Source organism: Lissotriton vulgaris, chromosome 1_2, assembly GCF_964263255.1.
Source record: "Lissotriton vulgaris chromosome 1_2, aLisVul1.2, whole genome shotgun sequence".
NCBI lineage: Eukaryota > Metazoa > Chordata > Amphibia > Caudata > Salamandridae > Lissotriton > Lissotriton vulgaris.
In genome coordinates this window covers 320,767,732-320,788,744 of record NC_141686.1, presented here as the reverse complement: position 1 = coordinate 320,788,744, position 21,013 = coordinate 320,767,732, and the positions used below count along the sequence as shown (strand labels likewise).

Sequence of the window (21,013 nt, the reverse complement as noted above, 5' to 3'; positions counted from 1 at the left end):
AGAGCGCATGGTTCTGTGGGGGACATTACCCAGACCTGTTGCCCCGGCTCGAATTCAATAGACGAGGCGTTCTGGTCATACCATTTCTTCATGTCCTCTTGACTGGCCTCTAGGTTGGCTTTCGCTAGGTCTCTGAACCGCTGGGACTGATTGCGGAGGGTGAGGAGGTACCGGAAGACATCTGGAGGACTCTTGGCCGGGGGCAACTCCCAGCCTTCTTTGATCAGGCTGAGTGGCCCCCGTACTGGGTGCCCATAGAGCAGTTCGAATGGGCTGAAGCCTAGGGACTTCTGTGGGACCTCCCGGTAGGCGAAGAGGAGGCACGGCAGCAGCACGTCCCACTGGCGACGGAGGGGTTCTTCCAATCCCCCGATCATCCCTTTTAGTGTGCGATTGAACCGCTCAACAGGTCCGTTTCCTTGGGGGTGATAGGGGGTCGTGAAGCGGTAGGTGACCCCACACTGTTGCCAGAGGGACTTCATATATTTGGAAATAAAGTTCGTGCCTCTGTCACTGACGACTTCTCGGGGGAACCCTACACGGGAGAAGATCCCCATCAGGGCCCTGCCGACCACTGGGGCTGTGACTGTCCGGAGAGGAATAGCCTCAGGGTAGCGGGTGGCGTGGTCCACTAGTACTAGGATGAAGCGATGGCCTTGTCTTGTACGTGGGTCTAGGGGTCCCACAATGTCTATTCCGACCCTCTCAAACGGGGTCGTGACTACGGGAAAGGGTTGCAGGGGGGCCTTTAACTTGCGGCCGCTCTTCCCACTGGCTTGGCACGTGGGGCAAGATCGGCAATGCTGGTGCACATCGTTTCTCATTTTTGGCCAGAAGAAGTGGGTCACTAGGCGGCTGTAGGTTTTATCTTGTCCCAGGTGTCCTGCCAGGGGGACATCGTGGGCCAGTTTTAGCAGGAAGTCTCTAAAGCGGAGTGGCACCACTAGTACTCGGTTGGCCCCCAGCTCGGCGATTCGTTGCTCGCTGTACAATAGGTCATTGTCCCAGTAGACCCAATGAGTTCCGGAGGTATCCCCTGCGCTTTGGGCGAGCGCTTGTTGTCGGAGTCCCTCAAGGGAGGGACAGGTCTTCTGCTCCTGACGAAATTGTTCTTGTGTGGGCCCCCCTTCTTGAGCCCACTGGTCAAGATTAGCAAGGTCGGAAGGTTGAGCAGGTTCGAGGGGGATGCCCTGGTCGGGGGTCTCGGCGGGGGCGACCGGAGGCGGAGGCGCCGGCCATTCTGGTTCTTCCGGGGGATGGTTGGCACGGGCGGCCATGGACCGGGTGGTGACGCACGCCCAGTCTGGGACGCCCAACATCCCCAAGTGTTCTTTTCGCTCCACGGCTGCCCACGGGGAGCTTTCCAGGTCATTTCCGAGGAGGCAGTCCACGGGGGCGTCGTCTCGGACCGTTACTTTCAACATGCCGGAGACCCCTCCCCACTCAAAGGGGACGCAGGCCATCCGACACAGACTCTCCGAGTTGTCGGCTGATCGCACAGGGCAGAGAATGTTCGGTAGATATTGTTCTGGGGTCACCATATGACAGCGGACGGCTGTCACACTGGCCCCGGTGTCTCGAAGGGCTTCGGCCCGTTGTCCATTGATGCTCACCCACTGGCTGTACTTCTGGGTGTTAGCGGGTAGGGGGACCCGCGGGACCATGTCTCTTCCCCCTAAGCACGCGAGAGTCATGGCGGCTGGCTCCCACTCTTGATACTCTTGCTCGTCTGTTTCTTGTTCCTCGGAGATCTGTTCCTCCCCTAGTGCCGCGGCGGCCACCTGGCGGGGTCTTGGACTCTGATACTGCGGGCAGCTTGGGTCGTTTGCATAGTGGCCGACTCGTTGGCATCGGTGACATGTAACATTGGCTCTGTATCCCGGTCGCGCCGGGGTGCTGCCCCGGTTGGCCGGGGGGGTGGTGCTGGTAGTGGGGGCGGCCGGAGTGTTGTCTCTTCCTCGTCCTTGGCCCCCTCCTCCTCCTCTGGGTCGGTGGTGACCATTGTTGTTCCTGTTCTGCTCGTAGGACCCATTCCGGCCCACTCGGGTGATCTCCCACCGGTCAGCTTCAGCTGCGAGCTGCCGGGGGTCGGTTAACTTGCTGTCGAGGAGGTGTTGGCGTAGTTCAATGAAGCAATTGTTGGACAGATGCTCCCATACCATCAGATTGAACAACTGCTCGTAGGTCGTGACGTTGTTCCCTCTGATCCAGCCTTCGAAGGCTCGGCTAAAGTACGTTACATAGTCCACCCAAGTTGTACCTGGAATGCGTGTGCAGTCTCGGAACCTCTGACGGTACATCTCGGGCGTGAGGCCATAGCGAGTGAGGAGGGCCGCTTTCATATGGTCGTAGGAGGTCATCTGGTGGTCTGGGAGCTGTAACAGAGTATCGCGGCCCTCATTGAGGAATTTGCCCCATAGGCCGGCTCCCCAGTCGGCTCTATCGATCCGGTGCGCAGTCATCGCGATTTCATATGCCTTAAACCATTGCTGGATGTCGTCTTCTCGAAAATATTCTCGGACCACATCCTTGGGGATGTGCACTTTTTTGTCCGTGGTCCCTGGGGTGGACGGTCTGTCGGGCACCCCTAACTCTTTATTCTGTTTGCGCAGGTTGATCTCGGCTAGGTTCCGCTCGTGCTCGTACGTTAGTCTTTTTTCCTCGAGCTCCCTTTGCCTCTGTTTCTCCTCTCTTTCTTCTCGGAGGCGAAGGTGCTCTAAGTTTATTTTTTGCTCGGCCAATTTGAGTTCTATGTCCATCTTGAGTCGGGCCATTTCGAGTTCGTGTAGTCGGGCTTTTTCTCTTTCTTGGATCTCGTCTTGCGAGAGACCCGTTCTTTGCTCTTCAGGGGCCGTGTTGGTCTTTTTCGCGGTGCTTTGCTCAGGGGCTTCGACATCCCCGGTCTCTGCCCAAGATTCTAGGGCATGCTTAAAATCGTCCTTGGTACTTAGTCCGGTGGTAGCGATACCTAGTTCGATGCAGAACTGCTTTAGTTCACGATGGCTGTATTCCTCTAGTTTTTCCATTTGGAACTTCTCAGTTGATCCGCTCTCTTTAGTCGACATTGTTGTTCGTTGTGGGGTGAGCTACTCTCTGTACGTTATGCGGTGATTCGGATCGCGCCGCTGGCCACCAATGTTAGACGGACCGGGAGGGTCGGCCGAGTTTACGGGGAGAGGTCTCCAGGGAGAGCCGTCTCCAACGACTGTACAGATAAGTAACTTCCCCCCCACAGACGGACACCACACAAGATTGAAGGTTAACGAGACTTTATATGCAATTCTTAGGTTACGTTGATATACTACAAGGAGGTCTGGACTCAGGGGTCCCCTCGGTTCTGATCTCTGGATGAGGAAAAGGGTAGCGGGACAGTCTTAGTTACCAATGAGTTCAATAGCTCTCAATCCTCGAGCTCGGCGTGTTTGCTGATCGGGCCGTGGAGGAGCCAAGCAGGTCCCGAGATGGATGAAGGATGGTCGACGGGCCGTGGAGAAGCCAAGCAGGTCCCGATGCAGATGACGGTTACAACGGTCCGCGGCCTCGCCAGCAGATCCGGACGACGGTGAAGGATGAAGGTTACGACGGCTGTGGCAGCGCCAACAGGCAGGATGATGGTGCACAGGACAGAGCTACGGCAGCGCCAGTAGTCCGTCCAGGATGAGTTCTTCTTTCGTCTCTCGACTCCAAGATACAACTGCCTTCCTGTTCTGGAGCTGCCCCAGTTATAGGGCTGGCGTGCTTTGATGTCCGGACCCTCGCACTTGGAGGTCGGGAGGTCCGGGATGAGGGAGTCCAGACACCCAGCAGGGGGGTGGAGCCAGCGCCCGGGGAGGCGATGGGCGAGCGGCACTGGCCGGGGGAGAACCATCGACACCTCTTTCTCCCATTGACTGGCCAAGTAGCTCGCTCACCTCCTGGGTGGAGGGTGGTGCCGGAATGTCTGAGGCCGGGCTAGGCCCAGGGTTGAGGTCGATCGGGGGCCAGGCGGCCTCGTGGCGAAGTGTCCAAGATGGCGGCCCTGGCTGGGCGCATGGGTCGGCCGTGGATCGGACCCACGAGGTTATCATGCTCGAGGGCAGGTGTCCCTGAGGGGACGTAGGACGTGCAATGGTGGTGTGTGGTGCTTGTGTGACTGGCTCGGGCTTGGTCGAGCCGGGGGAGAGCGGCCCGTCATGTGGCCTGTCCAACATTTGCCATAGCTAAAATGCTCCCAAAATGTATTTATCTGTTCATAAACCTGCCAATCCCACTATCATTTGCCTTCCTCCCCAGGCATCGCCCTGACCTGGTTGTCCTTTGCCTGGTACAAAGGCAGCCCAGAATCGGCAGGGAAATCCTCACACTCCCCTTTGAGCAGGGTGGATTAGGAGTCCCGTATATATCTTAAAAATGCGCCCAGGGGCAGTTTGCCCATCACTGGCCTTTCCCGATGCAGTTCCTTGCCCACAGTGCACCTGAGCATGACCATGCCTGGCCTTGCCCCCTCCGGATGACACTTTTCTTGCCCCCACGATGTCCACGTGCACAAGTAGATGTAGTGGCATGTACTGTGTGGGTGTGGCAAGAGCTGCCCCAGCGTTCTCACCTGGAGCACCTATACGCTCTCTCTGTGCCACTTATTGGACACCCTGAATACCCCATCACAGCTGATGCTGGTGCTTGAGCCAGGTTGTGTTCTCTGGGCCTGACTTCCATGAGCTCGATTTATCAAGATGGCTCCTTTATGCAGCCACAGCAGGCCCTGCAGGGCCCTGGCCCAGCTTTACTTACTACAACCTTTGGGCCATGATTAGAGCTATGCACAACTCCTTCCCAGATGCGCCACCCGCTCTCCCTGTCCTGGAGAAGATTCTTACTTCCCCCTCCCCGCGCCACCCGATTACTAGACTGTATGCGGGAATGCAAGATACTTCACTGGTTCGTGAACCCAGGGGGCACAGCACATGGATAGCGAATTTGAGCCTCCTTTATCTGATGAACAATGGAGATAATTTTGAGCTCAGTCGAGTGCGCTGTCCTTTAATAATAGACTGTGACTCGTTCACTTCAAGTACTCTCACAGGCTTTTTTGTACCCCCTTCGTGTGACATAGAATGGGCCTCCTGAGGGCTGGGTGGCGCCCTGTGCTACCTTCTTGAGTGTACTGTTGTGCAGAGTTTTCAGGGTGGTGTTTGCTGCGCTTGATGCAATGCTCAGGTATGCGTTGGAGCGCTCCCCTCGAGTTGTTACTGTTGGGATATGTGAAGGATACCCCGCTGGAGTGCCACAGGTGGACGACGCTCCTACTCTTGCAAGCTAAACGCCCCATAGCGATATGCTGGGTTCGGCACAGGATCCCGCGTCTCTCAGATTGGTAATGGTGCAGATGTGTCCTCCGGTCATAGACTGAAGTCCGTCATTGGTAGAAGTATAGATGTGTCCTCTGATCATAGACTGAAGTCCATCATTGGTAGTGGTGCAGATGTGCACTCCGGTCATAGACTGAAGTCCATCATTGGCTGCAGATGTGTCTTCCGGTCATAGACTGAAGTCCGTCATTGGTAGTGGTGCAGATGTGTCCTCTGATCATAGACTGAAGTCCATCATTGGTAGTGGTGCAGATGTGTCCTCTGATCATAGACTGAAGTCTGTCATTGGTAGTGGTGCAGATGTGTCCTCTGGTCCTAGACTGAAGTCCATCATTGGTAGTGCTGCAAATGTGTCCTCCAGTCATAGACTGAAGTCCGTCATTGGCAGTGGTGCAGATGTGCGCTCCGGTCATAGACTGAAGTCAATCGTTGGTAGTGGTGCAGATGTGTCCTCCGGTCATAGACTGAAGTCCATCATTGGCTGCAGATGTGTCTTCCGGTCATAGACTGAAGTCCGTCATTGGTAGTTGTGCAGATGTGTCCTCTGATCATAGACTGAAGTCCATCATTGGTAATGGTGCCGATGTGTCCTCTGGTCATAGACTGAAGTCCATTATTGGTAGTGGTGCAGATGTGCACTCCGGTCATAGACTGAAGTCCATCATTGGCTGCAGATGTGTCTTCCGGTCATAGACTGAAGTCCGTCATTGGTAGTGGTGCAGATGTGTCCTCTGATCATAGACTGAAGTCCATCATTGGTAGTGGTGCAGATGTGTCCTCTGATCATAGACTGAAGTCTGTCATTGGTAGTGGTGCAGATGTGTCCTCTGGTCCTAGACTGAAGTCCATCATTGGTAGTGGTGCAGATGTGTCCTCTGATCATAGACTGAAGTCCATCATTGGTAGTGGTGCAGATGTGTCCTCTGATCATAGACTGAAGTCTGTCATTGGTAGTGCTGCAAATGTGTCCTCCAGTCATAGACTGAAGTCCATCATTGGTAGTGCTGCAAATGTGTCCTCCAGTCATAGACTGAAGTCCGTCATTGGCAGTGGTGCAGATGTGCGCTCCGGTCATAGACTGAAGTCAATCGTTGGTAGTGGTGCAGATGTGTCCTCCGGTCATAGACTGAAGTCCATCATTGGCTGCAGATGTGTCTTCCGGTCATAGACTGAAGTCCGTCATTGGTAGTTGTGCAGATGTGTCCTCTGATCATAGACTGAAGTCCATCATTGGTAGTGGTGCAGATGTGTCCTCTGATCATAGACTGAAGTCTGTCATTGGTAGTGGTGCAGATGTGTCCTCTGGTCCTAGACTGAAGTCCATCATTGGTAGTGCTGCAAATGTGTCCTCCAGTCATAGACTTAAGTCCGTCATTGGTAGTGGTGCAGATGTGTCCTCTGGTCCTAGACTGAAGTCCATCATTGGTAGTGGTGCAGATGTGTCCTCTGGTCGTAGACTGAAGTCCATCATTGGTAGTGGTGCAGATGTGTCCTCCGGTCATAGACTGAAGTCCGTCATTTGTAGTGGTGCAGATGTGTCCTCCGGTCATAGGCTGAAGTCCGTCATTGGTAGTGGTGCAGATGTGCGTTTTGTCATAGACTGAAGTCCGTCATTGGTAGTGGTGCAGATGTGTCCTCTGGTCCTAGACTGAAGTCCATCATTGGTAGTGGTGCAGATGTGTCCTCTTGTCATAGACTGAAGTCCATCATTGGTAGTGGTGCAGATGTGTCCTCCGGTCATAGACTGAAGTCCGTCATTTGTAGTGGTGCAGATGTGTCCTCCGGTCATAGGCTGAAGTCCGTCATTGGTAGTGGTGCAGATGTGCGTTTTGGTCATAGACTGAAGTCCGTCATTGGTAGTGGTGCAGATGTGTCCTCTGGTCCTAGACTGAAGTCCATTATTGGTAGTGGTGCAGATGTGTCCTCTGGTCGTAGACTGAAGTCCATCATTGGTAGTGGTGCAGATGTGTCCTCCGGTCATAGACTGAAGTCCATCATTTGTAGTGGTGAAAATTTGTGCTCCAGTCAGTGACTTAAGTCTGTGACCAGAGGACAAATGTAGCAGATAAAGCTACATGGACTGTGGCATAAGGACTGAAAGGCATAAGGACTGTGACAGAACGATGGATGAGGATGTAATGGAGGTTCGAACATACTGACCACCTATCTTTCTGTATGTCCATCCATCCATCCATCCATCCCGCCTGTTACTGAACAAACTGTGTGGAAGCCAGTCACGGCTGGCATGACTCGCGGGTGGGGGGCGGAGGTAAACGCGGGGAGGGAGTCGCACAGGGGGGTTATTTCAAACAAAAAACTAAAAACGTACTTTCGCCTGCCCAGGCCGGTCCCGCATTGCATTGTCTCTGCTCCGAGTCCCAGGAAGAAGGCTACCGCCCTCCCTTCCCCTAAGCCAATCAAAACGCTGCAATGACAGCGTTGTGATTGGCTGGGATGCCAACCACAAAGGCATCTATGGGGAGGCAATTTTCTCCATGTAGGCTGCATGCAGCCTACATGGAGAAAATAGAGAGTGTGTATGACGGGTTTGGTCAGCTCTGGGGCCGACCAAACAGTCAGCGTCCACAACAGTGGGCAAGGCACTCCTCCACTGCCCTGGAGCAGGACCACCTGCCCGCCCGCCCCCAACCAAAACCTTCTGCTCTCTCGCAGTGTGGAGTATGGGAAGTAGAAACATAAAATGGTATTTGCTACTATGAGAAAGCAGTGGGGCGACGCTCCTCCGCCCACATGGTGGAGCCGCCCCTGGTAGAAGCAGCAATTGTAAGCTTTTCCCAGACACAGGTCCATGAGGGACTAAGTCATAAACTAGCGCCTTGAAGACTATGGTGCCCTGCTGCTGAGCAGATATGTTCCTTTAAGACATGCTTGTGCCCTGCCTTCGCGCCTGCGCGTGGCTATATTAGTTGGACATAGCCACAATATTACCTTTCTGGTAGAACATGCCCGAGGCAGACTTAAAGCCCTGGGAGGTGACCATGCTTCCTAGCGTGCTGTGGACGCAGTCTGACTCGCTTGACTTCAGGGCAAAAAGTGCATCCAGGAGGTTGTCCTTCGTGTCCCCACGTGCACCTGCAAAGAGAACCAGCAGATAAGGTAAGCTTATGGAAGAGGAAGCATGAAACAGCACTCGTAAATAGTGGTGAGACTGGAATGCCCTAAGGCGTAGCTTAGATTTCAGTGGACGGGTTACTTCATCAAAACAGTGACAGATAACCCGACCGCCGAAATATAAATCCCGTAATATCCAGTGGGATATTTCGGCAGACTGGATATCTGTCAACGTTGTGATGGAGTAACCCTTCCGCCGAAATATAAATCCCATAATATCCAGTGGGATATTTCGGCAGACTGGATATCTGTCAACGTTGTGATGGAGTAACCCTTCCGCCGAAATATAAATCCCATAATATCCAGTGGGATATTTCGGCAGACTGGATATCTGTCAACGTTGTGATGGAGTAACCCGTCTACCGAAATCTTTGGCTGGTTTAGAGTTTTGTGAACAGGGTACCGATTCTGAGTCAGGCACACTACAAATTTTACACCCACAGAGTACAATTCAGTTGCAGTAAAACTCCCTCCGATAGCCCGATGGAGTAAAGTAGATGGTTGGAGGGCTTCTTTTCAACTGTGGATGAAAACTCCTATGGACTAGGGATCATTTGTGTTTTATTTTTCAAAAACAAACTCCTGCTTTAAGAGTTTGTGAAATATGAAAAACTTTGGAAAACTTTGACGGCTGGCCATTGTGTTTGATGGAGCCGTCCATCAAATGTTTTCCTACTTTGACAGAAACCGCCATGATGGAGGTACCTGCCAATGTATAGATATGTCCGTAGGGCTGCCGGACATCTCTAAGTTTGGTAGGGGGAATGAAGGCAGGGTGGCTGACGTAAAGCCCACCACCACCCTGTCTGCCATTACTCCATCTGCCAAACCCTAAACGAGGGCCACTGTCGAGAGTGGCACAGTGGGCGAATCTGATGGCTTGGAATGCTACTCCGAGGGACGTGGTTATACTATTTGCAAGCATTCGTCCCATCACCTTTTGGGGGCTTGGTAATATGTCTGGAAACATGAGACTGGTGCAGCTTTCCAAGCCTACTACTGCCAATGTTTGTGAATTCCAGAAAGAAGTAAATTTGCATTAATTCGAGAAGTACTTATACGGGTGCAGATTTGCTACTTTTTAGGAAAACCAGTCACTATAAACATTTGGGGCCTCTTTTATGAGTTTTTGGTGCAAGGCTGCACAGTGTGTCACTTTGTTGTGCTGCCCTGCATCAAAAAGAATGGGCAAGTATGCGCCGTATTTACAATATATATGGCGCATTCCTTTCCTTTCAGCCAGCGCTGGCACACAATTTGGTGCTATGCACCAACGCAGGGGTGTCTGCATTGTTGGCAGGATTGTTTGTGTGCAGGAAGGGACACCTTCCTGCACAAAAACAATCCTTGGCGGCATTTTCCTTATTCTGCAGCACACATGAAAAGAGGAAAAAATGAGGAGAAATGAAAACATTTCTCCTCGTTGCGCCTGCTCTGGGGAGGTGTAAGGTTTTGGTGATGCCCCAGGTTTAAATCTAGAGAAGCGTCAAAATCCATGGGTGCTGTGTTGGAACACCCACCGCAGCGCCCATGGAACGCCTCGTTGACGCAGAGTAAGGCAACGCTGTGCTTTGCGTTGCCGTACTTCATATCTAGGCTGCCATGCAGATTGGTTTTGCGCCGCCTCATAGATATGATTTAGAGGCCTGCGCCTCTAGCGGTGCATGCCTCTTGTAAATGAGCCCCTTAGTTCCTGATTCAACAAAAATGAACATGTTAAAACTTCTTAGTGAAATCAGGATGAGGTAAAAAAACAATACAGACATACCAGACCTGACAGGCTCCCCAGACCCAACTATCAAGCCAAGAATGCATTTATTTGGGGGAGTTGGGGGTCACACGCGACCACTCCCACAGAAACTACGCCCCTGGGAATACCCTTGCCTTAACAATTCTCAGCTTCAGTGAGTTCTCCAACAAAGAACAGTCAAGGGTACTCAGATACCGCAGTGATCTTTTTCACTTATCTGCTGCTGCAAATACCCCTTTTTTAGTGTTCTTCTTGGCTACAAGATTCATTGTCCTCGGTGTGTCTTGGTGGTAATACTCTTCTCCCTTCTATTTATTGAAAGTCATCGACAGCGTTTCAAACGAGCTCTTTGCGGGTCTGTAACAGAGCACAAGATGGCGGACGGGGGATCTAAAGCTGAAAGGATCTTAATGGGTTGAGTTATAGGGTGTTTTAGACCTGTTGGAGGAGCACAGATGGGAGGGAGTGCAGCCTGGGATGTCTTGGGAGCAGTAGGGCAAGATGTTCCCATTTGTGTCCAGAGGGAAACAGCCATATCCACGCAGCCTACGCATGGCTAAACAACGCAAGCGGAACCACGCATGTCTACACCACACATATGCTTTTAGCATGTACATGCATCGTTTAGACGTTAGTGGTAGTTAGCGCTCTAGACTTGGAGCGAATGGACAGGGACGTTTTTATGGTTTTAGGGCTCAGGGTGGGTCGTCAGGGTACTTTATAGAGCGGGAGGCTGATTTTAGGGCTCAGTGTGGGGGGTTGGGGTTTGCAGGGCAGTGCTTTAGGGCTTCAGGACGGGGGTGAAGGTACTTTTTACTGGAGTGGGGGCGGTTTTAAGGCTCAAGGCGGGGGCTGGGATGTTATTTAGGGCTGGGGTCAAGTTTGTAGACCAGGGGAGGTCAGGCTCGGGGTCGTTTTCAAGGCTGGGGCTGCATTTTAGGGCTCAGGGTGGGGGATAGGGCTTGGGTGTTTTTGGGGCTGGAGTGGGGTTTGGTTTTGGGGTTAGGGGCTGCTTTTAGGACTAAGAGCGGGGGACTGTGGTGTTGTTTTTAGGGCTGGGGTCGGGGTTGTACTCAGGGCTGGGGGCTTGATTTTAGGGCTCAGGGCAGGGGCTAGGGGGTAGCCTTATCCACACATATGCCTTTACCAACTATGCTATTACATTGGAATCCATTGTAAAGGCATGGGTGGTTAAGACCTGGTCGTTGTGAAGACCACGTTGTTCAGCCATTTGTTGTTGGGGACTGTGTGTGTGTTTCCATCATACAACCGTGTCCCGATAGTCTAGTACAAGAACCTGTAGATGTCAATGTGTTTTGCCAGAATCAGTCTTGTTTGGGGTTGAAAGGAAGCGGGGGGCTATAGACAGTTCACGCGCAACATTGATGACTGCGACCAGACGCCACTTTGGTGGCAGCTATGCGCTGTATACGCTTCTTGTATTGCAACAGAGCCTCTGCACAACATATCCCCAGGATTACCGAAAGTTGAGTAGTTTCATTAATTAATTTATTCTATAAGGTTATACATGGTCCTATAAAAATAATAATTACTATTAATTTGGGACGTCTCCCAGCTGGGAATCGAACAACTGAATAAAGGAGGAATACAGTGGAGCCCACTCGCATATTCCTCCATCATTTCCGCCACTTTTGCCATTCGCGGCGGCCATCTTTAACAACGTCGCCCGCGGTCTAGTCTTATTGACGATCACACAGGAGAAACAGGAAGTATTTAGAACGTCCCCCGCTGTTGACACCCTAAGATGCGGTCCGATGGGGGAACAAATAGGTCTGGAGATGCGAGGCTTCTCAACCAGAAGTAAGTGCTTTTTTATCCACAGGTACCGGACAGCATGACGATAGTCCATTTCTTTGTTCGGGGGATATCTTGACCAGCACTAACGGTTACCTAAAGATTTTCCCAAATTTACAGATATTAATTTCAGTGAGACCTTGCCCCCTTCGCGTCCATGAAGCACAGTTTTGCTCAAAATTAAGTATGTGTTACCAGCCTGGGGTAACCATTATTCCTCTGATTTTTATATGTGTTGTGTGTTCTCTCACCTCATGTTTGTTGTGTGTTTTTAATGAATTTTGACCACCATGCAGCACGTGTGGCCAGCATATTTTACCTATTTAGGTTACAACTTCTCACTGAGCCTGGACGACTGCAGGCACCATTAAGGAGCATTTCACGAGCATGGAAGTACATCTAACGGTGTACCCAGTATCTCTACAAGAGAGAGAGGGCTGATACCTAACCAATTCTCTTTTATTGTTGCAGCCATACTACGTGACATAGAGATCGTATGTATAACTACGCATGCTTTATTAGTTGCAGCGTTTTTTGTTGTGATTTAATTTTTCATTCCCACATTTAGGTTTGATAGGAGTGGCATACACAGGACTGGCCCCTGTGTGGTCCTGATGAAGAGCTAGGGGTAGGCTCGAAACATGTTGATCTTACACTGAATTTCTAACCCATTATTAGTTAGTTTTCTCTGTGTAACACCCCCTTATAGACATACCAACCTAGGAGCGATAAGAAAGTATTTTAGCCCATTAGCAAGGTATTTTAATCACTTTAATCCACTCCACCACATTGTGCACTACACATAGTCTTCCACTTAAGTGTTCCTACGTAGTTTCCGCAAGTCGCAGCACGCCCCAGTTCGAAGAAAACTGGGATGGCCCCAATGATGAAGCATGCCACCATGGGGAAACCCTGGTGAGTGAGGGGACTCAAGAAAGAAATGTTTCTTTCCTGAAGGCAATCTCTGATCAAATTGATCGGATTCCACAACCTTATCCTATGACTAGGTCCTCAAATCTGAGAATTCAGGTTTCATTTGAAGCGTAAACCTAGGAGGACGGACCTAGCTCTGTATAACCTCTACCTCCCCCCTATTTGTGAATCAATTTCATTATGATTCATGGTCAAACATCCGGTGACCTTTTGAGAAGCTTTTTGTAGCGTGGGTGGCACCTCTATTTTCTTAAATATTTCCCAGAAGTGACCAAAATGCATCATGTCCTGTAGGTCAAAGTCACCTGATAATGTTGTCATTTTGTCGTCAATAGTTCATCATTGAAAGAGTATAAAGATCTGCTCCTTAGTCCATTCAACGGACTACCCCGCTGCAGTGACCCCTTAGGGTCACTGACGCCTTTGTGGTCTCCTTCAGCTATCTATCTAGGCATCTTTGGCTGAAGCTCTAATTGCTTATTGTACTTTGAAATTGTCTCTTTCTCTCCTCCGCATTGCCCTTATTCTAAAACATTATTGCAATTGCAAAGCCATAATGTTTGTTCCTCCTAACTTAACGTGTGCATTCCTAGCATTGCTGTCAAGTGTATTATACATTTTGAAAGTATTTCCATTGATTTAAAATATATTTGCATTGCATGAGTTTGTTCTTCACTCCTGAAATATGTCTTTAAATGCCAAAACGTTGCTAAGACTCTCAGGCTCATTATTGAATTTTAAGAGGGTTCTTCTTTCATATAAATCAGAAAACTATTTTTCTTTATCGTTTACACGTCTATTTTGTCACAATTTTGCAGAAGCATCCCCACAAATTAAGCTGCCTTGGTTCGCTGCCCCAGGACCATGAAATTTCACCTTTTCATTGCCTTTAAATGTACTTTGTAATTGTAAATTCTTGCATGGTTAATTTTCTCATTCAAGGGTTTGCCTTCTAGGCAATTGAGCGTCCTAAACATGTATTCTTGTGTTGCTATTTCTGGCTGATTACAATTGTAGATTTGAATAGTATTTCTGGAGCTAATGAATTGATGAATATATTCTCTGCTGTGTTAATGATTTGATGAATAAAAGTGCCACTCTAACGTAAGACTTTTGTTTCACATCTGTGTTTATTATTTTTAGATAAGCAGTGTTTGAGTGGCCCGTGACCACAATGGAAGAGAAATATTTACCCTTCATCAGCTGGCGACCACGAAGGGACCGTGTGTGATGTAAACTGTGATTTTTGTGCTGTTCCAAATCATGTCCTGGCTTGAGTGAAGCAAGTTTGCCAAGTAATGTGTCTTTATCTGGATCTGCGGGGGTCGGGGGGGACGGGGGAATGTTAGTCTCTCCAATACTGTTTGATTGCAAAAATCAATAAAACAAATATGAGAAAAAAATCCCATTTGGGAAGCCATCGATGGGCAGGATATGGGAAGCTGTCCAATGGGGACAATTTTCCTCTTTGCAAATATGTTAACAAATCCTTTGAAGAGTCAGTAACTTTTCAATGTTTTACAACCACAATTTTGGTTGTTATGGATTGATACATGCCATTATGACATGCAATTAGAGGGTAACAGCCTTTACAAAGTGAGCTGAGCCACGTGTGCCCTTTCCCCACAAGCGCACCCATGTCTGCCTTAAGCACGCATTTGCCTGGTTAATGCAGTATGTGGTCTAAATGTGTGGATAGGCGGGTATAGGAAGAGGAAGGATCGGGAGAGGATGCAGACTGGTAAGTGGGGCTGGTTTCGGGGGTAGTTTTAGGGGTGGGGTAGTTTTTGGGCTCTGGGGGTTTGTGTTGTTTATAGAGCAGGGGGCCTAGTTTTAGGGCTCAGGGCAGGGGCGGGCCGGGCAGTTTAATGTTTTAGGAATGGGGTAGTTTTTAGGGCTGGGGGTCTGGTTGTTTATATGGCAGGGGCCAGGGTTTTGGGGCTCCGGGTAGGGGGGTTGGGGTACTTTTAGGTTTTAGGGATGGGTCGTTTTTAGCACTTAGGGTGTGTGTCAGGTTGTTTAAAGGGCAGGGGCCAGGGTTTTAGGGCTCAGGGCAGAGGGGCTGGGGTATGTTCTTTACCAATCATGCCTTTACCAGGAACCTGCATGGCAAATGCATGTGTGGTAAAGGAATGCGTTGTTCAGATGCATTTGTTGTTCAGGCTGCGTTGCAGAGGCACGCATGGTTTACCCATAGATGCCTCTGTCACACAACTGCAATTAGAAGAGGAAACCCCTTCATGCCCATTCCTAATTGCAATTCAGAACCCATTTTGCAAGTTGAAAATATTTTCTGACTCACAAAACGGGTTAATGACATAGCAGAAAGTAATGTTGCAGTCACAAGCCCTGTGAGTTTGTGAAATGCTGGGTTTGAGAAAGCAAAATGGTTTGTGTATCTTGCCTATCCTCATTGGGTAGAGAGGTGATGTGGCAGATCCCATTCCTAAAGACGTTCACTTAACCCTCGCTCCTTTGAGTGATTCGTTCGCTCAAACTCACGCACTCCCTCACCATGGAAGCAGCCTGAACTGGACTATACACAGGGACACCAGATGTGCCCCTCATGCAGACTTTCGGTCGCTGGCAAGCGCACCCACCCAGCCTTAATACCATGGAAGTAGTATCCTCCATTTTTTCTTTTTTTTGTGCAGGAAGTGGATCAAAATAAAGGCTCATTCATGAGGGTCCCTTATCTTACCGAGGAGGAGCTGAGACAGCACCATTATGATACTGAGTGGTGAGAAGATTGCGTTTGCAGTGCGATCCTTTTTGAGGACCTGATGAAAGAGCCTGAATGAGAACTTGGTTAGATCTTCTGCCAGATTGGTGGTGTCATTCCGCTCTGCCTCGTTAGAGCACTGCGGCCAGGGTTTCACAAATCTGTTCTGCCTGCACCAGTTGGGATCCACCGTGGTCACGGTTGTGGGTTCCTGGGTAGTAGAGGGTATCGTAGTGGTGACCTCGTCAGTGGAGTGAGGCTGATGCTCGCAGTAGTCAGAGCTGTGTTCCTCTGTCTCATTATGGATCAGTTTTGGCTCCTGCTGTACCTGATGGCTGCTCTCGTTGGATGGAATACGGCTTGTGAGATTGTTCCTGTCCTCACTTTGCTCAAGATCTTTTTCATCAGTTGTGTTCTGAGGCTTGACCTCAGTCTGCTGTACCTGATGGCTGCTCTCGTTGGATGGAATACGGCTTGTGAGATTGTTCCTGTCCTCACTTTGCTCAAGATCTTTTTCATCAGTTGTGTTCTGAGGCTTGACCTCAGTCTGCTGTACCTGATGGCTGCTCTCGTTAGATGGAATATGGCTTGTGGGGCTGTTCACGCCCTCAATTTGCTCAAGATCGTTCTCGTCAGTTGTGTTCTGAGGCTTGACCTCAGTCTCTCCTGCAGAGTCTTGGATCTCGTGCTCTGATTTTTTTTCATTGTCCTTTTGCTCCTGGAGCTCAGATCTGTCTTGCTGAGGCTTATGAAGGTCTGTGTTTTCTGGAAGCCTCTCCTGCTGAAGTTGTTGATGGCTTGAATTCACCAACCCCTCAGTCTCTGCCACATCTGGCCTTGGTTGGTGATCAGTCACAGATGAACCACTTGTTTCTCTATCAGTCTCGGATTGTGGCAGCAAAGGTGCGGTGATCTCAACAAAGGATTCCCCTTTTCGCTGAAATATTTTGCAATCCCTGAGTGGTGGGCATTTAATCCCAGTTCCTGTATTTTTTGCAGCACTTGTAGAGTCAGGTAGTGCTTTCTCATCTGCAATCTGGAAAAAGAAGAATAGGAAAACAAAAGACAAAGAGAAGAGTTAGGAGCTTGCACAATTTGGTCTTTGTACATAATCCAAGACAAGAAAAAGTAGGGCGAAAAGGTACTAGTGGTTAATCGTTTCCTCCAGCACTCATCACTTGCTGCTCATTCTCTGCTTGGAGACTATCTTTTCACTGTGAATGCTTTTTTGCAGAAACAGATATCTACAGGGAGTTCAAACATTATGTCTTGGAGGCTCAGGGTTAGGCTGCAGTTGAATGATATCTTACTGGTCCCAGGAGATTCTACTAGATGTGGCCAGTGTTGGTCCATGGCAGAGGAGGGATCCATCGGGTTGTATGGCATTACAATGCGGGCTTTTACCCTGCATCTCATTACAACACGGGGATTACAACGAAAGTCATTACAACGACTTTCGCTGGAGGACGCTGAATAGTGGAATAGTTTAATTTTCTATTCCAACTCCAGCCCACGTTGAACGTAGGGAAGGTGTTAGATAGAAAATTAAACTATTCCCTATCCAACAGCGCCCTCCAGCGAAAGTCGTTGTAACACCTTTCGTTGTAATCCCTGCGTTGTAATGGCATTGCGAGGTAATCCCTGCGTTGTCATGGCTGTTCACCAGCCATCGATACCAGCGCCAGATCATTCACATAAAATTCATTTACAGAGAGTGAGTCTAGCTGGGAGTGACTTACGGAGTGAGTGGTTAGCCTCAGAATCCTCCTGCCCCACTCGCTCCCAACTGAGTTACGTGGAACAACTCTAATAAAACATGTAAAGACAAACTTACTAGGTTTCGCTACAGACATATTTAGCTTCTTGAAGATCTCATGCCACCAATTCCTCAAACAAGTACAATTAAAGTCCAGAGAAGGAGTGTGGTATGGGTTGTTCCCCTGCAGCTATTGGCTTTCATGTTTTTTTCATGGTTTGCCTTCCTGGGTGGGAAGTCCATCGAGGCCAAACTATGTTGGTATGATTAACTGTCAGACGTGTGGGATCAAGCAGGCCTTTTGTTTGACTGCAGATGTGACAAGATGTGTAGCTTGTGACTGAGAGCCCGTATGTGTCTTTGATGTTTTTTACTTTGCTGACACAGCATTCTAATGGCTGATTTACGGCTTTTTGTGTGGTAAATATATGTTTTCTTAGGCGCTAATTTAGATCTCAGCAGACGGGTTACTTTGTCATTCTTTGGGTGTGCAGCAAAGTCTGTTCAGTAAAAGGGCCCAGTTCCCACCTTCCAAATTGAAGTTGAAGATGTTGCCTCATTTTGAGATTTTCTTTCTCACAATAAGGCACCACCCAGCTATTGCAAAAGACTTCCTTTAACAATAAGCCAGATCTATTGCCTTTGCCAGCGTTTGTTTCTTCTTGGCAGAATAATCCTAGAAGCTGGGAGAATCAGTTTAGTCTCTAATGACAGGGTACTACTATCCCAAGAATTTTGAATGATATTGTGAGAAGATTCCTAAGTCATGAAACACTTGCAGGCTGTTTGCAAATAAAAGCATTATTCCACAAAAAAATAGTCTGTTGGAAGGTGAGGTCTTCTGTCTGAGGCACTCGCGGAAGCAGTAGACAGAGGAACAGACAGTGCAAGAGCTACTCAAACAGATGAAGCAAAACTTGTTGGGGCCGGTTCAGCACATCAGCATTGGAAACATCTCTCACAGATCGCAAGAAAGGCCAAAGACCAGGAGAACTACGCCCCCACCTACACCAGATACTAATGTGTCCTATAGAACGTGCGCGCCACCCACTGAGTTATTTTCCTCTCACAGTTAAGCCAACTTAATAAACTCAGTGGACCTGTCATGGCTCTATTTCTATATTATTCTATGTTTTGATCTGCATCAAATACGGGTCAACGAACCGCACATTTTATCAAACCATGGAGCTTGATTCATCTCTGGTTCCTGCAGCAGAGACTGGGGGCCTCATTTATGAGGTTTTGCCGTAGGGCAGCACCGCAGGCCTTCCTGCTGCACCTCCCTACGGCAGAAGAAAAGGGCAGGAATGCGCCATATCTATAAGATCAGCCGCATTCCTGCCCTTTTTCCCTGCGCCGGTGCAGAATATGCTGCTGTGCGCTAACGCAGGCCCCATTGCACCATGATGCAAGGATGCCTGCCTTATGGGGATGATTGTTCAGGAAGGGAAACCTTTCTGTACAAAAATAATCACAAGAGACTTTTCCTCTTTCTATGTGTGCTGCAGAATGCAGAACACATAGAAAAGGAACAAGCATCGGCATAGCCAATAGGTCTCGCTTTTGGAACCTTATAAGTATTTAGTTATGCAGCACAACATCCTTGGTGCAACAACATTAACTGTTGCATGGTTAAACACTTATAAAGCCCCAAAGGCAAGACCTATTGGCTATGCCAATGCTTGTTGTGCATGAAAATAGTGCTAGGTGAGTGTGTGTAAGAAACAGCAAAAGGTCTGCAACTTGAAGAATGCGTACATCCTCTGTGCTGCATGCTGGTACCAGTGCGTTTCACACCACTAAAGGTAGGCAAGTGAAAAGGCATTAAAAAGGCAACTCACAGTCTATATTCCATACATCCTTTCTGCAGTGCCGTATCCCTACTGATCAGCTTAATTCTGAAGTTGCTTGAACGTTGCATTATTAAAGGGTCAATGTGCAAAACATTGAGTGTTGCCTCTGAGTACTTGTATCAAAACCAGAAGGGTGGTGGGGGGCTCCATTCAAGCTTACGCACTCGGAATGCAGTCTGTAAAATGTTACTGTTTCACAAGCGAAGTTACACTGCAAGGGAATAAACTGATGGCAAAACAGCAACTGCCTGCTATAGCAATCGATACCTTGAAACTTCTCACAAGGGAGGGGTAAAGGGTAACTGGGAAGAGCTGGTTACACACTCATATACCAGAAGAAGCCGTTCTAACCCGTCCTGCCCAGGATTTCCAAACAAAGGCTACAATTACGAAAGCTTTGGGGGCTTCTTAAATATTTGGATATCATCTAGATTCTACTTTAAAAACGAGAGGTAGTAAGTGAAACTCAAGTTGCAGTGTTACTCTCACAGTCTAAATTCCCACAAGGAACTGTGTGTTGGCGTCATTTGTTGCTCGCTCTCGATGGCTTTGTGCTGGGGTGAAGAGGGTTATAGCATGCTCTAACACCGAAGTCTGGCCGGAGCATACAATACTAAAAGATAAGTTGGCCATACAGCGTGCAACATAAGCAAACAGTAACATGAGCTGGGTCCATGGAACCAATGAAAACAGGAACAAGCACCAGAAAATGTCTACTGTCTGATGGGGCATTGGCGTAGTCGGAATTTAATTGCTCCTTGAAGAATTCACATCAGATGCTTCCGAAGTTAAGAATAACAAGCTAACGAGGAGGGAGGGGGAAAAGGGAGGGGGTAGTGAGAGTAGACAGAAAGGGGTGGAGGAAGCTTAATGAGCCATGACAGAAAGGCTGAATGCGGCTGCGTACGTGCCCGCTCACGTGCACACAAGCTTTAGGCCACCAAAAGCCTCTGGTGGCACTTTTAAAATCCACTTACTAAATGTCTCGAAGAGACAGCATGCGCTGTCTCAGGCGAGACCTAAACACAAGGAGAAATAAAGATATTTCTCCCCGTTGCGCCTCTCCTGCTCCCCCATAAGCTTTGGCACTGCCTCAGATTTACGATTTCTCGTAAATCTGGGGCAGTGTCAAAAAGCCATGAATGTTGATGGGAACGCCCCCAGCAACACCCATTGCACGCCCCCTTATCACAGAACACAGCGTTAAAGGGACTGATATTTATCAGGCAGCATTAAGCCAAAAAAAGTGGCTTAGTGCTGCCTGATAAATATCACGCAGGCCTCTGCGCCAAGGAACGCAACAAAAAGTGACGTTCTGATGGAGCAAGTGGCCTCATAAATGTTTCTACCTTCTTTTCAGACCTAAAGTGCTCACTAGTCATGCACAGAATTCTTCCAAAGGTCCTCTCAATTCTGTTTTAAATATTCAATAAACAAACACTCTCTCCTGGCTGCAATCCTTCATGGAAGGTCGGGTGTTTCAGGTCTCAGAGGGTGCCACTCAATCCAAGCCATGGCCCCTCAACTGCGGGGTCCCGCAGGGTTCCTCTCTAAGTCCAACCCTATTTAATGTTTATATGGAACCCCTAGCAGAGATTGTGCGCCCGTTTGGCATCGAAATCGTCACCTATGCAGACGACACCCAACTGGTGGTTGGCTTAAACCATCCCAACGGCTCGCCGAGCACTCTTGGCAGCTGCTTAG

General features: G+C 49.1%; 1 protein-coding gene across 4 annotated transcripts in view; it reads right to left on the bottom strand.

Annotated features, from left to right (window-relative positions):
- Positions 1 to 21,013, bottom strand: part of SERPING1 (serpin family G member 1) — a 149,093-nt gene that overhangs the window by 74,042 nt on the left and 54,038 nt on the right. For all 4 annotated transcript variants that reach the window (XM_086953371.1, XM_086953373.1, XM_086953372.1 and 1 more), the window contains exons 3-4: positions 15,680 to 16,736; positions 8,298 to 8,441 (exon numbers count right to left, since the gene is read on the bottom strand). In XM_086953371.1, coding sequence (XP_086809497.1) covers positions 8,298 to 8,441; positions 15,680 to 16,736 — 1,201 coding nt within the window. The remainder of the gene's footprint in view (positions 1 to 8,297; positions 8,442 to 15,679; positions 16,737 to 21,013) is intronic.